The following is a 25,058-nucleotide window of genomic DNA, read 5'->3' as shown; positions in this document are numbered from 1 at the left end:
TTTACTATTAAAATTATGGTCATGTTTTCCAGTGTACAATTCCTTTGTCTGACATTTACATTTAGCTGACGCTTTTATCCAAAGCGACTTACAATTGCTATATTTCAGAGGTCGCACGCCTCTGGAGCAACTAGGGGTTAAGTGTCTTGCTCAGGGACACATTGGTGTCTCACAGTGGATTCGAACCCGGGTTCCAAAGGCATGTGTCTTATCCACTGCGCCATCAGCACCCCAGGAATAGACAGAGGAATAGACAGAGATTTTCATTATTGACAAAAAAAAATGTGCAACCTTTTTTAAATTTCATTAGTGCTTCAAAAGATTAACTTATATTCAGTTACAAAATTTAAGAGCCAATGGTGTTTAGTGTTTTTGAAGTTAAATATGGCACAATGTATTGACTTAAGCCATGGACACTTAATGACTGTAAGGCCGATTATTAATGTAATTTGATACTTACGACTGATAATGCCCAAACGCGCCGAGTCAGAGACAGTTGCGTTCAGTCGGTGTTTAAAATCTGCTCCAGTCATAGGAAACAGTCTGTAAGTTTGTTCAGTTCAGTCTTAGAATGTTTCAGATAGGTGTTAAGTGTGTCCACAGCATTAGGGTGCTTTTTGGAGCTTGACACATCACCAGCTCTTTCATTGTAGGAAAAGAACAGCATGAATATCTCCTTGTGTGTTTAATGGAAGAAAGAAAACAAGTTTGGAATGACATTAATAGGTGATAATTGTCTTTAACATATGTCATGTAGGCTAATTCATGAAATTCATTATATTAAAAATCAGTTAAAAAGAGTGGATATAAATTAAACAGAACTGCAATGCAGAACTGTCATCCCGCATTATACACAATCAGCTTGTTGGAATGTATCATGCTACTACAGTCATCTCCTCTCTCATTATGGTTTGAATATGAAACCTTCTATCACACAACGTCAACAACAAACAGCTCATTGCTTCTCTATATCTCAGGTTTTTCAGAGAGTTCTATGTGAATATTCATGGAGATCAACAAGGAGAGCTTACAGAAACCTGTCAGTTTTGCTAATCTGGAGATATGGAGACGAGAGCCATGAGACAGTCTGAACTGCATTCTTGAGCTGCAGAAAACTACAGATTTAAGCTTTAAAATGTAGGCAGGGAAAGTGGAATGCTTTCTCCTTATGTTACCAGACACATATTTCAATTGGGCTGCGAAAACAATTTGCCTTTGGAAAATGAAAGAGGAGTGGAAATATTTGATTTGGGTGAAGATAATTCAAAGCAAAGCTTGAAGAGACAATTGTGGATGTAACCAGATATGTTACAATGTGCCCTCTAGTGGCTACCAAGATCAATTCAGTCATGTTACCCCAACCAAAAAATAATAATAAAAACATCAGATAGTCAAAGCAGATTAATAAAAACATAACATGTATTTATTTTAGTTTAAAAGCAGAAAAATACAAATTTTCAAGCATGTTTTAGTAAAAAAAATTGGAATCAAGGACTTAGCAAATCAAATTTACAATTCCTACACATTAAACAGAAGCTTTAAAGAGAACTGTACTGCATGTAAACTGATTGGACCTGTCTGCTTTCACAGAAAAGCTTTTGAAAAACACTTACAGTCAAATCTGAGGGAAACAGAAAACATGGAAAGTAGCTGACTTGTTTTGTTTTAAACTCTTTTTTTTGTTTTTGTTTTAAATAATAGAGTTCTGCATTTGTTGAGGAACTGAAAAAACATTGGATGCTAAAAATAGTACACATAGACTATTCTTGTGCTTCTATGGACCATCTAGTGAAACAAAGGGATTGTCAAGCTCATCCACGAGGCTTTTAGAAGTAAACATCTCTATTCAAAATCCATTTATTTACATTTTATGGACTTAATCAAAAGCACCTTCAAATACATTGTTTTGTAAACCATATCCATTTGTTTGAATATGAACAAATAAATAAATATTTACCACTACCAGTAAAAAATGTTGTTTGTGATGGATTGGAACATAAGTATGTGAGCGCAAATGCTTTTAGCTAAGCAAACTTAATTTTGTGGGCTATTGTATTTTCATTGTCTAAGATTGCAATTCTAAAACGCAATATATAAACGGACATTTGAAGGTAAATATCGTACAACGGGACAATTGACTTGCAATGCATTGGCAACTTGGTTAGAGGATGTTTCTGGCCTATCATACCTCTTTTCAACCTAAATAGTTTGCGTTTCGGTGCCATAATTCCTGGAATCTTTCAGAACGGTTTGAGAATTGACACACAGTGTCTGTAAAAAGAGCAAATGAATGTCAGACTGTGTAATTTCAAACTTATGTGAAAGCAGTAAATTCCTGGTCCAACTGCTCATAATTCTATAAACTCAATAACTCATGGTTTGAAAAACTGCCTGTAATAGGAAAAGGTCACATGGTGTCATGAATAATTCTGAAACACCGCCTGTCATAGGATAAGTCCAGGCAGGCTCATGAATAATAAGAACCTGGAAGCAGAATATAGTGCAACAATGTTCTAACATCCACCAAGTGCAACAGGTTAACATCTCAAAACATAATCCTTTTAAGCTATAAAAATTAAAGGAAGTCTTTCCCTTCTTCTCTCTATTGTTCAGATTGATATACTGATTGAACTGACATCATCTGAGAGGACAAAAGTTCAAAAATCTTTCACACTTTAAGCTTGGTCCAAATTCAACTTGGTCCTAAAAGTCTATGAGGCAGCAGCACAACCAAACACTGTCCAGCAGTCTGTAGTCCCTCTTCACTTTCGCTGATTATGTCACTTCCACCTCCTCCATGGCCCACTCCTACGTGCTTGTGCTGGCCTGATTGTCTATCTGTTCATAATCAGATGAAGGGGGGCTCAAGGGAAAGGCTGTTTCTGCAGTGATAAATTTATCTTGCTCTTTGGCCTCTTCTCTCAAAACCATGCTGAGATCCATCTCATGAAAATCCAAATCGAATGGAGGAGTCAAGAAATCTGGGGGAGTCGCACATCCTGTGCAAGACTGTGAAGAAAAGTGTGGAGCACATTAGAGATGTTAGCATGTTGCTAAGCTAACACTCTAAATGGCAGAAAAATACACTACCACACAAATGTTGGGTAAACCATTAAAACACATGGGTCTAACTATTGCTATAAATTTTTCAGTACTTCAGAACACTATATATTTAGAGTTGACATTTCTTCTTAAATCAAAATGTTGAATGAGCTTGTTGCAAGGCATTCTGGATAATGACCTCATTTGTGAAAGATACATGCAGTGAGAACTGCATAAGAATTCGGCCAGAACTAGAAATCAGCTAAATGTTGGTACAGACTTTGCGTCATTTTTGTTAGGAACTACTCACTGTAATGTTGATGGCTTTTGGTAGGCAGTCCGTTTGAATCCAGGGGTGGACCTGAGTTAACTCTTTCTTCTGCTCTTCAGTAAAGTGAGGCTGATGCTTCTGAACAGCTTTCAGGGCGTCTCTGTCTTCTTTCAGTACTGAGTCTCTGTCTCTGTACACATACACATACAAATGAATGTACTCTATCTTCCGGCAGAGTTTAAGATGCACTTCAAGGTATAATTCCGGTATTTAGCACTTTGAGTCTGTTTTCTAGTTTGTTTTGGATGAACTAGAGTGGTGGACAAATTTTGACGATGGGTCCTGTCTCGACTTTTTGACTCTTTTGTTCCAAAACAAGTAGCGTAGCGTAGCGAAACAGTTTCTGTCGTGTTTTATTTGGCATTTTGTAAAATCGCATTGATTTCTGTTGAAGGACTCATTGCTCGTTGATATTACTACGCTACCACTATCAAGTGGTCGGGAGTGTGCTAACGCTTCAGACTCAAATATCGAGCAGAAGTTTATACGCGGTTGAGAGGTACCTGAAAAAATGGTTCCACTATAGCAAATAACCCCGGATTGAAATCATACATTGTGCCGATATATTTGTTTTTAATCATTAACGAACACCACTAACCACTCGGTGAGTTGCACAGTTGTGAAAAATTGCTTTTTAATTATGAGTTTCTGTACTATAATTACAGAATTTTATTCTGTCATTAATTACTCATCCCCATGTCGTTCCAAACCCGTAAGACCTTGTTCATCAAGATATTTTTGATAATAAATGTGAGAGCTTTCTGTCCCTCAATTGACAGCAACATCATTGCAACTTTCAAGGCCCATAAAGTTGGTAAAGAAATAGTTAAAATAGTCCATGTGACTACAGTAGTTCAACCTTAATGTTAAAAATACTTTTTGTGCACAAAAAAAACTAAAATAACGACTTTATTAAACAATCTCTTCTCTTCCACGTCATTCTCCTACGCTGTTGACGTAGTGTAAACAGTGCAGCGCTTCTGGGTTCTAGGTCAGAACGTTGACTCATTATTGTCCGACGCTGGTCATGTGTGTGATGACCCAGGAGCTAGCCAATAATGAGCCGACGTTCTGATGCACTGTTTACACTACGTCAACATCGTAGGAGAATGACATGTAAGAGAAGAGATTGTATAAAGTCGTTATTTTAGTTAAAGGGGTTCAGGATTTTGGACATCGGACCTCATTTCCAAGTTAGCCTGGGTGTTATTTATCAGCGGAGAAATTTGTCAAAAATTTTCATCCAGTCCTTCCAGTTGCATAGTTCCAAGGTGCTAGGCTAGCGCGAGTCAACGGTATCTGCTAGCCTGCCATTAAAAACAGTTTTACCCACTCCACAGTACACCAAAAGCAAATAAATGATAACCCCAGACTATCGATGTAAATGTCTGTTGAGAGAATAATGTTAGAAAACAAACTACTCTTGCATCTCAATGATCGCATTACATTTACAGGAACTAGTTTCTCAGCAGCGGCGGAATTTTAGTTTGCTCCGGTTAGTAGTACTGCGCAGAAAAAAGTATACACAGAACAGAAGCGCACTACAGTCGGGACGTCTAGCTAGCTAGTAATAGCCTTGAAAAAACGATATTGAAACATTCGATTGTAAACGAAGGAATTGGCAACATGGTGATTCGGTGTGCATCTCAAAATTGTAGAAATAAATTAACTATATATGTCATGTGGACCGGCTCTCTTGGTTGCATAGGTAACTTAATATCACTCTGCCGCTGCTGTAGACTGTGCTAATAAATACAAGGAACAAAGTATAACTATTGCAATGCGATGAAAGGGTGGGTTGATTTCTAACATTATTCTCTCAACAGACATTTACATCGATAATCTGGCGTTATAATTTATTTGCTTTTGGTGTACTGTGGAGTGGGTAAAACTGTTTTTAATGGCAGACTAGCAGATACCGTTGACTCGCGCTAGCCTAGCACTGGCTAACTATGCAACTGGAAGGACTGGATGAAAATTTTTGAAAACTGTCTCCACTGATAAATAACACCCAGTCTAAATTGGAAATGAGGTCCGATGTCCAAAATCCTGAACCACCCCTTTAAGGTTGAACCACTGTAGTTACATGGACTATTTTAACAATGTTTTTACTACCTTTCTGGGCCTTGAAAGTTGCAATGACGTTGCTTTCAATGGAGGGACAGAAAGCTCTCACATTTCATCAAAAATATCTTAATTTGTGTTCTGAAGATGAACGAATGTCTTACAGGTTTGGAACGACATGAGGGTGATTAATTAATGACAGAAATAAAATTTTGGGGTGAACTAACACTTTAAGGACTTTTTTTTTTTACCAAAATTAAATACACCAGAACCAGAAGCGAATCAAGATTTTTGAACAAGGTTTTTGATATTTTTACATAACAGACAAAGTTGTAAGGACAGGTTTGGAAGTAACTTTGGTAAAAATGGCCTTACTTGATGGGAATCTGGTATGTCATCATAACCTTGTCATCAGTTTTGGCCATGAGGAGCCAGATGGGGCTCTGCGGGACAAAATTTATGAACTGTTCCCCTCCCAGATCCCCAGATTCTGGTTTATGAGTGTGATCATTCTCTGACGAGTCAATGCTTCCAAAGTACTTGCTTGTATTACTACTCCCTGAGATAAAATAAATAAATAAATTGTAACTGCATGGAAAAGAGAAACCAGTACAATTCTTAAAAATTTCTTCATTTTTGTTCCATCACAGAAGAAAAGTCATACAGCTTTGTAAAAACATGAGGGTGAGTTTTGGTGAGTTTGGATGATCTATAGCTTTAAGAATGAAGCATTACATGAGTGAATTACTCACTAGTGCCACTTCCAGATGTGCTACACCCGTTTGATCCAGAGGCAAATGACCCAGACCCAGACCCAGACCCTGACCCAGACCCCGAAGACCCAGAGCCTGAGGCGGCAGAACCAGTTCCTGAGCGGGAGTCCTCTTGCAGCAGTAAGTCCAGCATGTCACTGGAGGTCGACATGGAGTCCTGGTTTGACTCATTGACTTCATGCTAAAAGAAGTTAACTCAAAGTTAGCCAGGAAGCAAGGAAATTAAAAACAATACATTTAAAACGGTTCTTAATTCTTACGCTGTTATTTGGTTTGGCATCTTTGATGTTGCTGCGATTGCAGGAATTCGGCACCACAGTTCCGCCCACTTGTGTTGCTCCTACTCCTGGGGGTGGAGTATGTAGTGTTGCATCTGTTCTGTTGCTTGGCAATTCCTCAAGTTGTAGAAGATTAAGTGGGGAAGAGCATCGGGACTGAAAAAGAGGGGACCCAGTCCCTTCTCTCTCGCCAGCCTGTTGCCCGGTGGACTGGGGTGTGCTGGAACGAGACTGTCCATGTAGTGTAGTGTTGGCATTTCCTGCTGGCATTGATGGAGAGTTGGGGGAAATGAACGGGGGATTTGGGTTGTAGAACTGCTGGGGAATCACTGCAGGCATAGTGGGATTCATTTGAGAGCCCAATGGATGTAACTGTCCTACTGCAGGATTAAACGATGGTACACCAGGGTTCATTTGAACAAAAGAGCAAGGGAACTGGCCCAAGGGGTTCATCTGGGCAGGCAGTTGCCCACTGAGCTGCAAGTTGGCTGGGTACAACTGTGGTTCTGGATTACCAAGTTGTGGAAAAATATAGTTGGGCATCATGAAGCTCATGAATGGTGGCATCACTGGAGAAAAGCCTTGCATGGGGAAGCTAGGGACTCCTGGTTGCAAGGAAGGATCCGTTCCCATCTGCGGCATCAAGAAAGGCGACGAAATGGGAAACATGGGCATGTAGCCGGTTGGAACGGAGGTCCTCACAGGAGCACGACTTGTCTGGGATGCCACAGATGGTTGCCTAGATGTGGAAGAGTGCTGGATTGAGGGGAAGTTGGGTCTTATTGCTGCAGGATCAGATCCTCTACAGGGGCCAGATCCAGAGAGGGAGGGAATGTTGTCTTCTATTTGGTGTTTCCGTCTTTTCCCACCTCTTTTACCATGCCGACGACTATTGCTGTTATCTACAGAAGGATAGTTCTGGGAGCTATTCACTCCTAGACAGAACAAGCCAAATAATTAAAGATTAGACAAAAAAATTAGTCAGACAGACAAATACGACCTATTAACAACTATACAATGCTGTTACCTTTTGTCCCAGGTGTAGACGTGCTTCTGCGCTGTGGTGGCTCGCTGGGTTGGACCAGCAGGCTGACACCTCTAAAACGGTTGAGGAAGGCTTGCTCTTCTTGCTGGGTGTGTGTGGATAACATCGCTTTCGTGAGGCCCTTTCCTGCACTTCCTCTGCCTCTTCTCTCCTTCTCCTTTTCTGTCTCGGGAACAGCAGCAGTGGGGGACGGGGTCTGCTGAAGGTTCACAGGCATGGCAGTGGCAACAGCAGTGGGTGGAGCTGACGTGGAAGGTGTTGGGGTGGTTGGTGGCTCCTCCATCATAACCATGTCTGGATGTAGATCAAACAGAGAAGATTGCTTGCTTTTGCACTGTCTGACGTTTAATGTAATACAAGACATACCATGTATAGATCGATGACAAGAATAGACTGGAATAAAAGTGTTCATACCCGATTCAGGTGGCTTCTTGTCACCAACGTGAACGATGGTGCTGCTGAAACTGCACTGGGAAGTAGCAGAGACAACGCTTTCTGCCTTACAGTGCAGAGCCAGAGGGGTTAGGGGGACAACCTTTGACCCCTCGGTCACCACAAGAGTCTCTGCTATGTCAAAAGAGAAGTGTGAACTTCAGCTACACAGAGAAGATACACAGACACATCAGTTGACATTAAAGGAATACCAATAGTGATTGATGGTATGAGTCTTCCTCTCCGTCCCTGACTTTCTGAATACTTATAGGAGGTTTTGGGTGAATATCCCATTACCCTTTAGCAATCCATTACTCACCTTTGGTTGCTCTAGCTTCTTCCCTTTGTTTATCATCATTAGAGGAAGAAGAGGTTGTATAGGAAGATGAGCCACACTTCCTCTTCACTGTGCCAGGGACATTAAAGCTCTCCAGATATCTGAACAACACAGTGAAAAACATGAGACCACCACATATCCAATAAACAAACTTCGAACATAAACCTATACAATATCCTTTGTCTCTTAAAATAAGATAAAATTGGAGAAATAAAAATAAATTCACAAAAAACAAATCGCTAAATCCTGGTACAAGCAGAAACATAAGCGAAAAAATCACCGTATGATGCTGTCCAGACAGTTGATCTGCTGGTATGAGTAGATGGTGGGCAGCTCCTTCCTAGGTGGACTTGACAGTGCTAAACCTGCCAGACCTTCTCTAGCAGAGACTTCTGCTGTGTCTGCTGCCTTTGCCAGTGCTTCTGAAATATGACAGCAATCATGTCGCGACCTCAGGCTAAAGAAATGAATGAGGTCATTATTATTTGACATATTTGCGATGTTTACCTAAGCTACCACCCTGTTTGAGAGCTGGCGGTCGGTTTCGGGATTCAATGAAGACTTGTTGTCTGCTGGCCTTTACCACGTGCATGTCTTTACAAATCTGCTCAAACGTCATCTAAGAAGAAATAAATGAGGAAATAAAGGTTGACATGGCACATTCTATACAAAGGTATATTGTATAGAGTGTGCAAAATTTTAAAAAAATTGTTTTAAATATGTATATATATATATATATATAACAACATTAATACAACTGAAAAATATAGTCCAAATACTTTTGGGGATAAGCATATACACTATCATTCAAAGGTTTGAATGAATACTTTTATTCAACAAGGACATTAAATTGATCAAAAAGAGAAAGAAAGACATTTATAATGACACAAAAGTTTTCTATTTCAAATGAATGCTTTTGAACTTTCTAATAATCAATCAATCAAGAAAAGAATGTATCATGGTTTCCACAGATATATTAAGCAGCATAAATGTTTTCAAATTTGATCATTTTGTTTCTGGAGCACTAAATGAGCATATTAAAATGATTATTAGAACAATATTAGAATGATAATGGAATTTCAGCTTTGGCGTTACAGGAAAAAACTACATTTTAAATTGTTTTTACTGTACAATTTACTGTATTTTTGATCAGCCTTGGTGATCATAAAAGACTACTTTCAAAAACATTATAAAAATTGTACAGACCCCAACCTTGTGAACGGTAGTGTATGCTTGTTTTTTTTCATTATGTAATGTTAAATGCTGTAATGTGTACATCTGGATTGATAATGATAAATATTCTCACTGGTTTCCTTTGCTTGATCTGGTCCTCAGAAGCATGTCCGTTACTCTCAGAGGAGGAAGTGGCACCTTGCTGGTGCTCATGTGAGCCGCTGCTGCCCAGGCTGCCGTACCCCTGTGAGCTGCCGGCATGAATGGGCTGCACCAGGAACCTGTGGATTAACTCGTTCAGATGCGGCACATCTGGGGACATGGTTCTCACCTCCCCGCCCTCCGGGGCAGTGAACACATCCTCGTTCAATGGACTCCTACAGAAAGGAAGTGATGGTAGACAAGCTTTGTGAAACCACTTAACAGTAGATTAGCTCATATGAGTGCATGCCCATGCAGAACACACTATCATCATGCCTGAGGGGTTGCTAGGGCGTTGCTATGTGGATGCTGGGACGTTGATTTTTCCTTTAGTGCTGTATGATTTAAGGAGAAAAACTGCAGCCACTTACGTTCGAACTTTGTGGCGTCCCACTATGAAAGCCACCTTCCTGCTCCAGGGGTTGATGAAGGATGACCAGCTGGTGTCGAGGGTCAAGTATTCCCCACTTTGTGCACGCATACGCAGGGGCGAGTCATCAAATGGCTTCCCTGCAAACTGGATAACTGATGAAGAAAGGACGAAAACTAAATCAAATAATTCCGCTACACAAATATTCACCATAGAATTGTGTCTGCGACTAGAATGACAGACTCACTTTTCTTGTGAATGGCCACCATAAGGAGTCTGTCTTCTGGATGCAAGTAAATAAGCACCGGTTTCCCAACCAAGTCCTGGGGCATGTAACCAAGTAACGGCACTGCCCTGCAAATGAGAGAGGAGGAGGTTTATGTAACTGTTCAAAAGAGACATGGATAGTACAAATGTGAGACAGCTCTAGGCAAAATGCTAACCTTTCATCAATCTCTTGGAAGAGACAGTTTGGGGTGTGACTGGTGGTAAAAATTCTCTTATCTGCTGGGATACGAGGTGCTGTAATGTGAAAAACAGAAAAATATAAGAAGAGACACAAAACAACAGAGAGCACGGTGTGATTATTTTATACAGTGTCAATATTACACTTACATACAGTAAGGGTGATTTTTCAATAAAGGGCATTTGACAGGTAATTACAGAGACAATTTTTTAATGTTTAAAGCTATTATAATCAATCGTTACCAGATGGTAAGTGAATCAGACCAGTTTCTCGTCAACATGCGTAGTATTTAAGTGTTAAGATTATGCTTTCATAACAGTGAGATTGGGTTTCATACAGTAAGTACACTACCATTCAAAAGTTTGAGGTCTGTAAAAAAAAAAAAAGTTTTTGTTTTCATGCTCACCAAGACTGCATTTATTCAATCAAAAATACATTAATTTTTGTGAAACATTATCACAATTTCTATTTGAATACATTTGAAAATGAAGTTTATTCCTGTGATGGTAAAACTGAATTTTCAGCATCATTACTCCAGTCTTTAGTGTCACATGATCCTTTAGAAATCATTCTAATATGCTGAGCTGGTGCTTAAGTGGTGCTTATTATTATCAATGTTGATATCAGTTGTGCTGCTTAATATTTTTTGTAAAAACCATGATACATTTTTGCAGGATTTTTTGATGAATAGGAAGTTCAAAAGAACAGAATTTATTTGAAAATCTTTTGTCTTTACTTGTCCTTGCTGAATGAAAGCATTAATTTCCTTAAAAAAAATGTAAACCTTACTGACCCCAACCTTCTGAATGGTATTGTATTTGACATTGACAGTGTCTTGTTTTACCCTCATAGCCAGAGTGAACTCTCTCAGCGATGAGGAGGCAGCAGGGCTCAGGTTGGGACGTGTCAGAGTCCCTCAGGGTTAGCTGATATGGCGTGAGACGGAAGGGGTAATACTTCACTTTATTGCCGTCACTGTCCCTACCTCTGCTGATCCGACAAAACATTGACTTTTCCTCGGCACAGTCCACCTGTGAGGCTGTACACAAATGGAGCTTTAATAAATATTATTTTTTCCCAGCGTAACAAAATTACAGCCAATCAGAACATGTGGTTTAAAATTATTGATGCTTAAGGTACAGTACTTCATTTTTGAGCTACTGCCATCTGTTTGTGTCAACAGCAGTGTTGTTTTAGTATCTTTGATATGCTGATAGTTTTTAATATTTTGAATCTTCATATATATATATATATATATATATATATATATATATATACATTTTTTGCATGAGGGCAGGAATACCGGTTGGAAGATGAAGGGTGGGGGTGGAGTATTTGTGGAGACCTGTAATTATTTTCTGTTACCAATTCCATTTGGTACCGGTAGTGATATAGAAATTACATACTGAACCTTTAAAATACACATTTGTGGGACACGATATTGTACCAATTGGATTTCAGTATTATACCTATATAACACTATAGCTGCGTCCGAAATCACATACTGTGTAGAAGGTACTGCATTTGGTTTGAAACTTACTTCGCAACCGTTAAAAAAGTATGTTCTATATAATATGAATGTCTGTAGTATGAATGGATATAGTAGGTCATTTAGGAACTTTTCGCTAACTGTTTTATGAATACTTTGGATTCAGACATACTACTCGGCTAACACACTGTTTTTTACCTACTGTATAGTATGGAAGTAGGCATATTCAGACGCAGCGCATGACTGAAAAATGCACACCCTTAATTTTTTTTTAAAGTGGGCCAATATTAACAGTATTGGATGATTGGGACAAAAACATGTGCATTGTAGCAAATACAACTGTGTGTAACCAGTGCTTAATTTGAGTCAGATCCTGCCTAATCCTACTCTGGAAAATGTTAGATTTAGGATTTTTGTATTTCGGGATTTTTTTATTTTAAACGATCCGACGTGTGAGACAGAGTTCAAATAAGATAATTTCGCTAAAATGTCAAAAAGACAGTCAAGCGTATATAAATTTTTTCATATAAGAGAGTAAAGCTGATAGTGTTTCTGATCAAAAGAGATAACAAGAAGATGGAACTGCACCCCATTGCACAATATTGAGGTGAATATTGCGATTGCGATATGTGATTGCGATATAATAAACAATTGGTTTCATGAGTCAGCTTTCTTGGTTCTCAAGGAAAATGCACACACAGATTAGTGATAATGCTGAAATGTGTATTTCTCAACTCAAACTAGCAACAACAGCTAAATGCACAGTTATTACACAGTACTAAATTAAATATTGAAATCTTTGCATTACTGCAAACGTGTTATTGTCTCAATAGTACAATAGTATAAAATAAACAGAACAATAAATAAGAACATTTGTATGCTCATGAAAATTAGATATTTTGAACATTCTGTCCAGACAAACAGGGACATGATGCAACATATGCTTTGTATAAACTCCGTCTGTGGATAATTTTTGCTGTAAGTGCATTGTGATTGTCAAAACATTTGGTAATAGAATTTTGTTAAGTTTATTGACAACTTGTTAAAATGTTTACATGGTACAATGACTGGTAGGCTACTGTTTTTATTATTGCTTGCTTGACACAAATTTCACAATTTTAATTCAAATCTTGTGATTTGATTCCGATCTTGATTCAATATTGATTCATTTGAATAAATATTAGGTACAGTAGATACATGTTCATTTTTCTCAAGAAAAAAATATTTATCTCGCCTAATGCTGTAAACATGTCAGCTGGTATTATTATTAAAGGTTAAATATAACAACTAGCTTATATTTTAATGATATAAGTAAAAATATAATACATATTTAATATAGTGCACATATTTAGCAACATACTCCTCTCTCTAAATATAATTTGTCTAGCCAACTAATATGCTATCATCAAATAGCTTTCCTGAGGTAAATGTAACGTTACTTGACATATTGTTCTCCAGCTGTTTTATTGACCTCTTTCCGCGGTTGAAAAACACTGATTGATCGATATTATGTATGAGGCATAAACATTTCGGTAAGTTGTAGTGTATCTTTCAACACACCTATTGTTCATTCGTGTTTATTTACTATTAACTAGTAAAGAGTAAGAGATGCTCGGTTCACGACCACGATCTGTCACGTCACATTTACAAGCGCCAAAACGCTATGTTTGAATTTTGTAATAAAATTGACAGAATCTGAGACCTGAGAATTTGTTTCCTATCAAAAGTAACCTGCTGTGCCTAGTCTGTCGGTGTCAGTTACCTCTTTGCGAGCAACGGGAGTTAGATTAGTCAGAAATCAAAGAGGTGACGACGTTGTTGGTGAGAGAGAATATCACAGATCAAATGAATGACATTTCGTCTCAACGTAGCTATATACATGACAGAATAATAAAATAGGCTGTAGTTAGGGCCATGCAGAAACTTGTGAATGATGCTCTTATTTAGTTGTGCTACCAACGTTTAGTGACGTCATTGTACGTTCGGGGAAATCTGAAGATGAATGGTAAGTGTCGGTCAGGGTGCCTTTTAAATGTTGTTTTTGATCAGGCAATTATTTCTTTACAAATGAAGCACTGTCTGTAACTGGTTTACATAAGTTTCTACGCATTCTGCTTTGTCACTATATTCGCACAGTCAAAAAACTTCAACGTACTGGTGCCTGCGCAGGAGGACCATGCCGGCAGGCGGCTGGGAGCGGTGCTGCTGTAAAAGGTGCTGACGTCCTGAGGCGCGAGCAACTCCGAAAACAGAGCCCCCTGAAGCCTCTCGGGTTTACAGCGCAGCAGAGAGGCCGCCTGGGATGTGATGTACACCACTTTACCAGAGAGGAACGACACCGCCACAGAGAACGTGTCCTAGGATGGAATAGAGAAAGAAATAACAGAAATTCATTAGATTCTTCTCAAGGGTCACAGCCTGATGTGTACGAGGTAACCTGTCCAGTCATACCGTGTTTTGAAGGGTGTACTCTGATGTAATGTTGTCTAGCTCTTCGATAGTAAACGACGACAGGTCCAAACAACACCCATGGCTCTCTTCCACACTCCACTGATGGTAGTACTCTTGATTAGCTACAGAAGAACAAAACACACCCTTTCATTGGCACACACATTCCAGAACAAGGAGATGCAATTTAAGTTTTTGTTTTCTTACTCACCTCTCACTTGCTTGACACAGCTAAGCGCATACTGCAGGGAGGCTAGAGTGCTAGATCGGCCCGTCCTGTGTCTTTCCGCCGGCATGCGGACCTTTAGCTCGCGCAGGGCCTTCAGCAGCTCTCTCTGGGTCTGCAGCCGGGCCGCCTGGTCACCGCTGGCTGATAGGGAGGTCGGCTGATCCTGCTCCGAGCTGCCACTCAAAGGACTGAATGACATCGAGCTGCTAGGAGGGGAGGGACTGTTTCCATTTGAGCTGAGGAGAGACATTTTAATGAGGGAGATTAGCCAGTATGATTTTAATGATTTAGCGTAGCAATCCTTGTGCCTCAACTGGTTTAAGAAAAATAAAAAGATTTTCTGGGAACAAACTGTACCAAGACAAACCTAAATGCTGCAATTAGCTTATTAAACTGAATGTGTGAGCTATTTATATATCAATCCTCCTCCCCACAATGTTTTATCTCTTTGCTGACTAAAGTGATTCAAAGAGTACACCCACTGTTCAAATGTTTGTGGTAGACATTTATTTGTTCAAAAATACAGTAAAAACAGTAATATTGTGGAATCTAATTACATTTTACAATAACTGTTTCCTAATTGGCAAAGCTGAATCTTCAGCATCATTACTCCAGTCTGCAGTGTCACATGATCCTTCAGAAATCATTCGAATATGCTGATTTGCTGCTCAAGAAACATTTCTTATTATTATCAATGCTGGAAACAATTGTGCTGCTTAATGTTTTGTGGAAACTGTGATATATTTTTCTCAGACTTTTTTGATGAATAGAAAGACAGCATTTACTTTAAATAGAAAACAATTTTCAACCTAAACTATTCCTTTAACCATCTGTCTACCATATTAAAGTCATTTTGAAAACATTTATCAATTGATTTAAATATCACATACCTCTTGCTTTCTGTAGTCCCTGTTGTTGAACCCTTGCCATTGTGAGAGCTGCAGGTGGATGTTTCTCGCCCCATGTGTCCTTCGCTCTCCCTCTCGGTCGAGTCATTCCCGCTGGAATGGGCATCAGTGTCGTCTGAGTGTGTTAGCTGAGGTAATGTTAGGATGTCCAGCCCGGGACGAATGGACTGGCTGTCAGTCATTCCAGGAGAAGCATTACTGTGGGTTTCCCTTTCATCCTTATGTGTTCTTCCCGTCCCTGTACTAGTGGTACAGCTCACAGGTGTTTGGAAGTTGTCATTACTCATAATGAAGCAGAACAATTATATATATATAATATAATTATATATATTTTGTGCATATGTAAGGAATTTCTGACAAAGCAGGGAATGTGAACTCCTAGGTTATCCTAAATATCTGCTGCCCTAGTCCTGGATGTATCCGCATAATAGATCATAAAGATGCAAACCATCTGGTGGGAAACAATAATAAAACAGGATAAGCATCAATGGAACACTGAGAGATATGAATTTCAACTTTGATTTCAAGAAGAACACAGAGAACAGAGAATAAAAACAAGGTCTTCAGCATTGAACTTTAACTTCTTACATGTACTATATATATTATATTGCACGTGTGTTTTGATGTATTTTGTCAAAAAGAATTTTGAGATTAATTCTCATACCCGGCAGACGTGTGAAAGGTTTATTGAGTGAGAACAATAGAAACATAAATAGGGAAGTTTGCCACACCAGACATAGACAACAGACTGCAAGGGAGCAATACTTTTTTTTATTAGCCTTCTCTAAAAACACACATGACATGGTCTTAGAAAATGTTTAATACAATTCCTAGCCTTACAGATGACATCCTCAGATTTGAAATGAAGTAGGAGCAGACTTGTGGCTTCAGTTGTGAGGAAAGGGGTTAAATCCATAGTTATGTTCATATATATATATATATATATATATATATATATATATATATATATATATATATAGATAGATATATATATATATAGATATATATATATAGATATATATATATTAACCTTAACCTAAGAAGTGTTTATAGCTCTATTTTCTTTCTTTGGATCATGCAGAAACTATTTTATTGCCAACACTGTGTATCTTAAATGTAATGTAAGAGGTTTCAGTTTAAAATTAATTTTAATTAGTAAATAAATATTTAATACATTTGATTTCATATGTTTCTAATTCATATTAAATACAGTGATTTTCTCACTGATTACCATTTATAAGTCTAAATTAAAGTGTTAGGATATGTTTAAAGGCTATAGGCCTAATAAAAAAAAGGATTTTAAATATACCATGGAAACATATTGTTGTAAATAATAATTAAAATCACTAGTAGCTAGACAATTATATAGCACATTCACTTCTGTATGGTATAAAAAAAGATAAAATTGCTGATTGGAAATGAGAAATATTTTCATACAGTGAAGCACATTAACCGGTTTAAAAAAATAAAGATTTTCTGGGAACAAACTGCACCAAGACAAACCTAAATGCTGCAATTAGCTTATTAAACTGAATGTGTGAGCTATCAGTCCTCCTCCCCACAATGTTTTTATCTCTTTGCTGACTAAAGTGGTTCAAAATATAAAAATAGATAAAATTGCTGATTGGAAATGAGAAATATTTTCATACAGTCAAGCACATTAAAACCATACATAGCCTACTACATATTTGAAACAGACAATCAAGTTAGTTAAATATGCTGGAAAATAACTGTCAAATTATCTTGACTATATACTGGTAATCCCAGGATCATTCCAACATAACCATAAAAATGTTTAACATACCAATGATCGATCCGCAGTGCCATCAGGAAATGTCAATAGGCCTATTAAATTTTTAAGTGTTAAACGCTTTTCTTTATCAAATACAGATTAAACTGTCACTTATACGCATCCAAGACTATCAACACAATAAGCAAAATATTATGACAACACGTAGCTTTTCTTACCTTGTTAAAGTATTTCTGTTGATCCGAATTGCAGTTTAAGCTGCTTTTTAAAGGTTGTATCCGAATGACGCCAGTGCAACGCCGTAGTTCAGTACAGTAACTCTATTCTTAACTGATATATTAACAACTTGTGTCCGGACACCACTATCATTCTTGTTTTGGGAACAAATTTCACGTGTTACCAGCAACTCTCTAAACAATCTTTCGTTGGCTACTAAACTACCATAACTCCGCCTACTGTACATAAACCCCGCCCATCGACTTGAAATTCGCACTGCTATTGGACAAATGGGCGGGCCCTTGATTGTTCGGCTCTCCTTTGTCACGTTGTAGCAGAGCTTCCCTGTAAACTGTGTGGACGTCAAGACGGAATTTGCTTCCCACAACCGTGTTAACCGTTGTAGAGGCGCAAAGGGGCTTTTTACTAATGCTATACATGACTAATATATTTCCATTTTTTATGGAAGTGAGAAAAATAACCCTGAAAGTCTGTGAATAATTCTGTATGCATCGCTTAAATTATTTATTGCATTCTACCGTTGGTTTTGCGCGTCTTTTATGGTGATTACAACATCAACGTACTCGAGAGGAGTCGTTGTCCCTCGTGCCCGTGCGAACTTCGCGTGTCTGTCCACCTGACACATGTAGGAGTATGGCAAGCCGAGTGAACATTTAATAATTTAAACCCACTAGTCTCTATTTTCATGCTACTAGTACTTATTCTTTAGGTACTAGTGCCTTTTCTTTAGGTACTAGTACCTTTTTAAAGATACTAGTAGGCTACTTATTCATTAGATAGGCTACTACTCCTTATTTATTAGATACTAGTGCTTATTCATTAGTTACTAGTACTTATTCATTAAATTCTAGTACCTATTAAATTGGTACTAATACTTATTAATTAGCTACTAGTACGTATTCAATAGATAACTAGTACCTATTTATTAGACACTATAGTATTTATTCCAAATGTACTAGTAAGATTTTTTTATTTTACTAGTCACAACTGCTTTTTTACTAGTCTTATGTTATGACTAGTCAGAACGGCCACTGTAGAGTTCAATTAAAAATCTTACTAGAAAAATAAAAAAATCTTACTAGTAACATGTTGGAATAAATACTAGTATTTAATAAATAGGTACTAGTATCTACCAGATATCACACGCGAGTCTCGCAGTCTAACGTTACACTATCACACTAAACAGCATTTAAATGTGTGTTGAAAGTTATAATGTTATTCTATGTGTTTCGTTTGCTATATGAAACTAGCAGTAAGCTAGATCAACATTAGAATAACATACTGATCATATTCTAACATTTCATCATGTTGAGCTATATAACATTGATTTGTTTTATGTACATTTGCTCACCTGTCTAATAAAGCTGTCAAGTCTCGTGAAGCTCTGTCAAATCCAAGTTAATCGCGGACGTGGAGCTCTCGGCATCTCAAAAAACGCCACGCCGATATTGATCCTCATTTTAGTTCTCCTTTTTTGTACCAAAGTCTGCTTGTCATGGTCTATGTTTGAACGAAACAAGGACAGCGTGCCGCTAAACGTTACACACTACGCAGTAGTCCACGTCTGTCGCCATGGTTACGTCATGGCTATGGTAGTCCGAGCCATGGTACGAGTGGAAACCGAGGATAGCGCGGATATTGCGTCATAGACAGGCGACATTTTTCTCCGGGACGGCCAATTATTTAAAATTGGAATTTCTCTGAAATAAAAAATCTTTGGAGACTTTTGGGATATTGTAAGTACACAACTGCAGGAAATATATCACACTGTGCAAGTGATTTTTGGATATTTCATTACAAAATTCTTACTTATTGTACCTTTAATTTCCACATACCGTCTTTAATCATGTTTATTTGTTGTATTAGGTGTTGAAACGTTCTGATGTTGAGTGTATTCGTATTTCCGTGAAGCTAATATGTTAGCGGTATGACTGTGTGCATTATCGTTGCACATGTTCCGATGCACGCTGGATAAGTGAAATAATGATAACGACTCATTTGTTCCATATGTTTACATTAGTGTTTACACTTTACAGATGTCATTAAGCCATATTTATGTGGATTGTGAAGATTACACTCGATTGAGATATGGATATAAGACGATAGTCATGTGTATATTAGTAGTCATTTGTTCATTATTAATAGTAATTTATAGCCATGTATCCTCACGTGTTTATTCTTTTTAATAAAAGAATAAACATTTAGTTAAATGTTTATCATTTATTACTGTAAACTCATTATTTATAGCCTATTTCTGTTTTTATTATAGAAACCACACTCACACACCCTTAATTTCACATACATCTGTTCATGCACCGCATTAAGTATGTTGATGGCTTGAACCTACTATTAAAAACAGTGATTGGACTTTTGGACTTTTGTGCATTCTTACCGATGTCCCGTGATGATCCCAATTAAGTCAGACCCAGTCAATACAGTCCAGAAAACTATTTAACAGAATAAATACTAGCATCTAGTAATAGGTACTAAAAAATAAGTATTAGTACGTAATGAATAACTTCTAGTATTTAATATATATGTACTAGTCACAATTGGAATACATAGTCAGAACTGAACAGTTGATATCTGAATGACAGATCCCCATAGAAGTCAATGGCAAAAAAATTAATTTGTTACTAGTAACAAAAGAATAGTTACTAGTCACTATCGAAATAAGTACCAGTATCTAATAAGTATTGGTATCTAATGAATAAGTACTAGAACCAATTTAATAGGCACTAGAATCTAATGAATAAGTACTAGTAACTAATGAATAAGCAGTAGTATCTAATAAAGGACTAGTATCTAATGAATAAGTACTAGTATCTTTAAAAAGGTACTAGTATCTTTAAAAAGGTACTAGTACCTAAAGAAGCACTAGTATCTAAAGAAAAGGCACTAGTACCTAAAGAATAAGGACTAGTATGAAAATAGAGACTATAGGTTTAAATTATTAAATGTTAAAACAGCTTGCCATACTCAGTGCACTCCCTTCGTTTGCTCCTCATATATACCGTGAGTAAGTGAATCACAATTGGACACATTTGTGGATGATCCTTGAGAAAATTCTCAAATAATTTGATCAATTTATTATTTTATTAACTATCAATAATTTCACATTTGTTCTGTGTTTACTGTTAAGGCTGACTTCATAACCCTGACACCATTTTCAAAATGTGCTTGGGTGATGCCATAGTTTTAGTGGTAGCTATCAGATGATAATAACGTTACCTTGGAACCCTGACAGGGTCATACGGTTTTGGATCTCCCTAAAGAGGTTATTTTACACGAATAAACGGCTGTTTCTGTGCAAATAGTGGGGGGATTTCGGTAGTACAGGTTTTATATTTACGTCAGTAGGTGGCGAAAAATAACCATCTTTTGTGTATCAGTGGGTCATTGAACAAACAGCTGTGCTGCTCTCGGAGACGCTCGACGATTCATGAGCAGTTTTAAAACGGAGATAAATTACGACTTAGATATAATTATGATTAAAAAAATCGCGATTAAGTCATCTTTATCTAACGATTTAGATTTTTATGTAGGCCCTAATTGTAAATTTTATATAATTTCGAGTTTTATCTCATAGTTTTGACTTGTAGGTATTCATACTCTGACAGAGTATTAGCTTATTATTCTGTTCTGAATTCAACATTCGTGTCATAATGTTGACCTTTTTATGTCTTAATTTTGACTTTTTATCCCATAATTGTGACTTTCAGATAGTTATACTTTTTACAGTCAACGCGTTGTGTCCTTAAGGCTATTTAAAGGAATAGTTCACTTAAAAATGAAAATTCTGTCATCATTTTCTGTTGATTAATTTATTTCTTTTGCTGTACACAAAGGAAGATATTTTGAAGAATGTCGGTAACCAAACAGTTGATGGACCCCAAAATATCTTCCTTTGTGTTCAGCAGAAGATAGAAATTCAGTCAGGTTTAAAACTTGAGGGTGAGTAAATGATGACAGAATTTTATTTTTTAAGGGAACTATTCCTTTAAGGCTCTTTATTAACTTGAACTGTTTTATAACAGCAGTATCATAAAATTAATACTGTTATTCATAATAAATATTCATGTAAAAAGATATTTGCATAGTTCAGTACTTTGTACTTCCACCTTGAAGCATAACAATACAACTTTGGTATTAGTTGTACTGTGTCCACAAAGTACCACGGTACACTTTGGTAACTTTTGTGTTAGTGTTAGTCTTCGTCTCCAAATCTTAGCTGCTTTTCTTGTACGTAAAAATATGTTCATTAAATCCTATGTGTCACGGTATATGGATCCAGTGTCTCTCTCTAGTCTCGTGCTTTGTTGTTTACATGTGTGTGAGTGGGTGTGTCCGGATCGTCACAGTTAATCAGTATCCAGCTGCGATCACTCACCAGTACCAGGTGCCACTCATCTCATCTCCTATAAAAACTTACCACTTTCTCACTCCCATTGTCAGATCGTTGCATGCAGTCTTCATGTGGCCTGTTCCTGTTCCCGTGCTTCGTGTCCCGTCTCGAGTTCCTGTGTTCCAGTTTTCGTCGTGTTGGATTTCGATTCGTGTCTGGATTACGTCGTCACCCTTCAGAGCACCCTGCACTTCATCCATCACTCAGTGTCTGACCATCGAAGTCCCTGCGCCACCGCCTGCATCACCTGGACTTATCATCATCATCATCTTTATTTACACTCATTAAAGAGTCTTGTTCTTGCATCTTGTGTCCTCGTTTCTAACGTAACAGAACGATCTGACCAAGAATGGATACAGCAAGTACACCAGCGCCGACCATGGAGGACTGTTTGAGTAACAGTATGGCTCGTCTGAACATCCAAGAGAAGAATTTAAATGATACTGGTCGCGCTGTTCAGGCGTTAGTGGCGCAGGTGTCCGAGCTCACCCGGCAGATCCAACAGCTACGAGCTCCCACTGCGCCGCCCACACCGGCCGTTCCCCCCACACCATCGGAGAGCCCATCCCAGTCGGAGCCACGCCTACCAACCCCAGAGCATTATTCAGGTGATCCAAAATTTTGCAGACCCTTTTTAACCCGGTGCTCCATAAATTTTTCGCTCCACCCTCAGACTTTCCGGACTGAGCCTTCCAAGGTCGCCTTCGTGCTAACCCTCTTGACTGGGAAAGCGGCATTATGGGGAACGGCAGTGTGGGAGAATGAAGATCCATGCTGCACCTCGTTCCAGGAGCTCTCCGCTGAGATGAAAAGAGTTTTCGACCGGACGGCCGGCGGAAGAGAAGCTGCAAGAATGCTGGCTGAGTTACGTCAAGGAGAAAGATCTGTGTCGGACTTTTCAGTCGAGTTCCGGACCCTGGCAGCAGAGAGCAAATGGAACGAGGAGGCGCAGTGGGACATGTTCCTGCATGGGCAGGCTGACCGCGTCCAAAGAGAAATCTACGCTTTGGACCTGCCCCAGTCTCTGAATGAACTCATCGCTTTAGCCCTCAGAGTTGATGCCCGACTGTCCCGAGTTTGTGGCCACGCCATGAGTAGACGCTCTCTGGCAGGAGCCGAGGGGGCACGAGTTGGAGGCGGGGACGCGGTCACCCCCGTCGACGATCACGAGCCCATGCAGGTGGGTCGAGCTCGGCTTTCCCGGGAGGAGAGGGAAAGGCGGAGGTCCCAGGGCCTTTGCCTGTACTGTGGTGGAACCGGACACTATGCTTACAACTCTCCGGTAAAAGGGCAAGCCTGATAGTAAGTATGAGGCTACTATCGGGTGGGATCTCCGCCGAGAAGACCTCATCAACAGCTACCCTCGTTCCGGTAAGACTGAGAAGGTCAACACTCACTCACGACTGTCGAGCACTCTTGGACTCCGGAGCAGAAGGTAACTTCATGGATCACTCATTCGCACGTCAATTCAAGATTCCCCTCAAGACTCTCACACATCAGATTGCTGTACACGCACCTAATGGACAAACACTTCCCCACATCACGCTTGCCACAGAAGACATCACCCTCACCACATCAGGCAACCACACCGAGATAATCTCTTTCTATATCCTGAACACCCCCCTTGCACCCATTGTCCAATTGTCCTCGGTCACCCTTGGCTCACCCGGCACAACCCTAAAGTGGACTGGCAACTCAAGTCTGTGTCTTCATGGAGTAATCAGTGTCATAAGTCTTGTCTAGTGTCTGCCTGTCCGTCTGTTTCTGTCCCTGTGTTGCAGGAGGAGGCAGTGGATCTATCTAACGTGCCCGCGGAGTATCTGGACCTGAAGGAGGTGTTCAGTAAGTCTCGGGCTGCTTCTCTCCCTCCGCATCGTCCCTATGACTGTGCCATAGACTTATTACCAGGTATGGCTCCACCCAAGGGCAAGTTATATTCGCTCTCTACACCTGAGAGGGAGGCCATGGAGAAATATATTTCTGATTCTCTAGCAACAGGGTTCATCCGCCCTTCCTCTTCTCCAGCGGGGGCGGGGTTCTTTTTTGTGGGGAAGAAGGACGGGTCTCTGCGACCTTGTATTGACTACCGGGGGTTGAACAACATCACGGTAAAGAATACTTATCCTTTGCCGTTGATGTCTTCAGCCTTCGCTGGAAGACCGCGTTTAACACCCCCAGGGGACACTTTGAATATTTGGTTATGCCTTTCGGGCTTTCCAACAGTCCAGCGGTCTTCCAGGCACTCGTAAATGACGTGCTGCGAGATATGATAGATCAGTTCATTTATGTCTACCTGGACGACATACTGATTTTTTCTTCTTCTCTCCAGGAACAAGTGCAGCACGTCCGACGAGTGCTTCAGAGGTTGCTAGAGAATGGGCTTTTTGTCAAGGCGGAGAAATGCAATTTTCATGCACAGTCTGTTCCATTCCTAGGATACATCGTGTCGGTTGAGGGAATGCGCATGGATCCTGAGAAGATCAAGGCTGTGGTAGAGTGGCCAAGTCCAGAGTCTCGTAAGGCCGTACTGAGATTTCTGGGGTTCGCCAATTTCTACAGACGTTTTATTCGCAATTTCAGCCAACTAGCCGAACACTCTGACCGCCTTGACCTCCCCCAGAACGACATTCAGGTGGTCAGACGCAGCCGAGGCTGCGTTTGCTAAACTGAAGGGTTGCTTCGTTTCAGCCCCCATTCTGACAACCCCTGATCCATTACGTCAGTTCGTGGTGGAGGTCGACGCGTCAGAGGTGGGGGTAGGAGCAGTGTTTTCCCAGCGCTTTCTTTCAGACGACAAGATGCATCCTTGCGCGTTTTTGTCTCACCGTCTATCCCCTGCCGAACGCAATTATGACATTGGGAACAGAGAGTTGTTGGCAGTCAAGTTAGCATTGGAGGAGTGGCGTCACTGGTTAGAAGGGTCGGGGGTACCTTTTATTGTTTGGTCCGATCACAAGAACTTAGAATACATTCGGACTGCTAAAAGGTTGAACTCCAGGCAGGCTCGGTGGGCACTTTTTTCGGTCGTTTTGATTTTACTCTTTCGTACCGCCCGGGTTCTAAGAACATCAAACCCGATT

General features: G+C 39.3%; 1 protein-coding gene across 7 annotated transcripts; it reads right to left on the bottom strand.

The window, feature by feature from the left end:
* Positions 1-1,401: 1,401 nt before the first annotated feature.
* Positions 1,402-18,311, bottom strand: per1a (period circadian clock 1a). 7 transcript variants are annotated; one of them, XM_077242768.1, is made up of 20 exons: positions 17,555-18,308; positions 15,569-16,037; positions 14,661-14,914; positions 14,453-14,574; positions 14,157-14,358; positions 11,357-11,551; positions 10,490-10,568; positions 10,294-10,400; positions 10,048-10,201; positions 9,609-9,852; positions 8,810-8,921; positions 8,583-8,724; positions 8,285-8,403; positions 7,948-8,100; positions 7,516-7,827; positions 6,471-7,423; positions 6,190-6,391; positions 5,813-5,996; positions 3,353-3,503; positions 1,402-3,009 (listed from the first exon to the last, which is right to left on the bottom strand). In XM_077242768.1, the coding sequence occupies exons 2-20, from the start codon at positions 15,871-15,873 to the stop codon at positions 2,809-2,811; spliced, it is 4,191 nt and encodes a 1,396-aa protein (XP_077098883.1). In that variant the 5' UTR covers positions 15,874-16,037; positions 17,555-18,308; the 3' UTR covers positions 1,402-2,808. The 7 variants fall into 7 exon arrangements, 5 of the variants coding, with proteins under 5 accessions (XP_077098883.1, XP_077098884.1, XP_077098885.1 ...); XM_077242769.1 differs by having other exon boundaries at positions 8,583-8,721; XM_077242770.1 differs by having other exon boundaries at positions 7,948-8,097; positions 8,583-8,721.
* Positions 18,312-25,058: the final 6,747 nt, after the last annotated feature.

The sequence above is a fragment of the Siphateles boraxobius genome, unplaced genomic scaffold (genome assembly GCF_051911475.1).
Source record: "Siphateles boraxobius isolate OS27281-9 unplaced genomic scaffold, OSU_SipBor_1 25, whole genome shotgun sequence".
NCBI classification, from domain to species: Eukaryota; Metazoa; Chordata; class Actinopteri; order Cypriniformes; family Leuciscidae; genus Siphateles; species Siphateles boraxobius.
The sequence above is the reverse complement of the archived record's forward strand: the minus strand, read 5'-3'. Positions and strand labels throughout refer to the sequence as shown.

Coding starts and splice junctions, on each gene's coding strand:
- per1a (XM_077242768.1), bottom strand. CDS start 15,873: ATGAGTAATGACAACTTCCAAACACCTGTGAGCTGTACCACTAGTACA. Junction 11,552..14,156: donor GTCCTCCTGCGCAGGCACCA/GTACGTTGAAGT, acceptor ATTTGTGTACAG/CCTCACAGGTGGACTGTGCC. Junction 9,853..10,047: donor GGACGCCACAAAGTTCGAAC/GTAAGTGGCTGC, acceptor TCCTTTCTGTAG/GAGTCCATTGAACGAGGATG.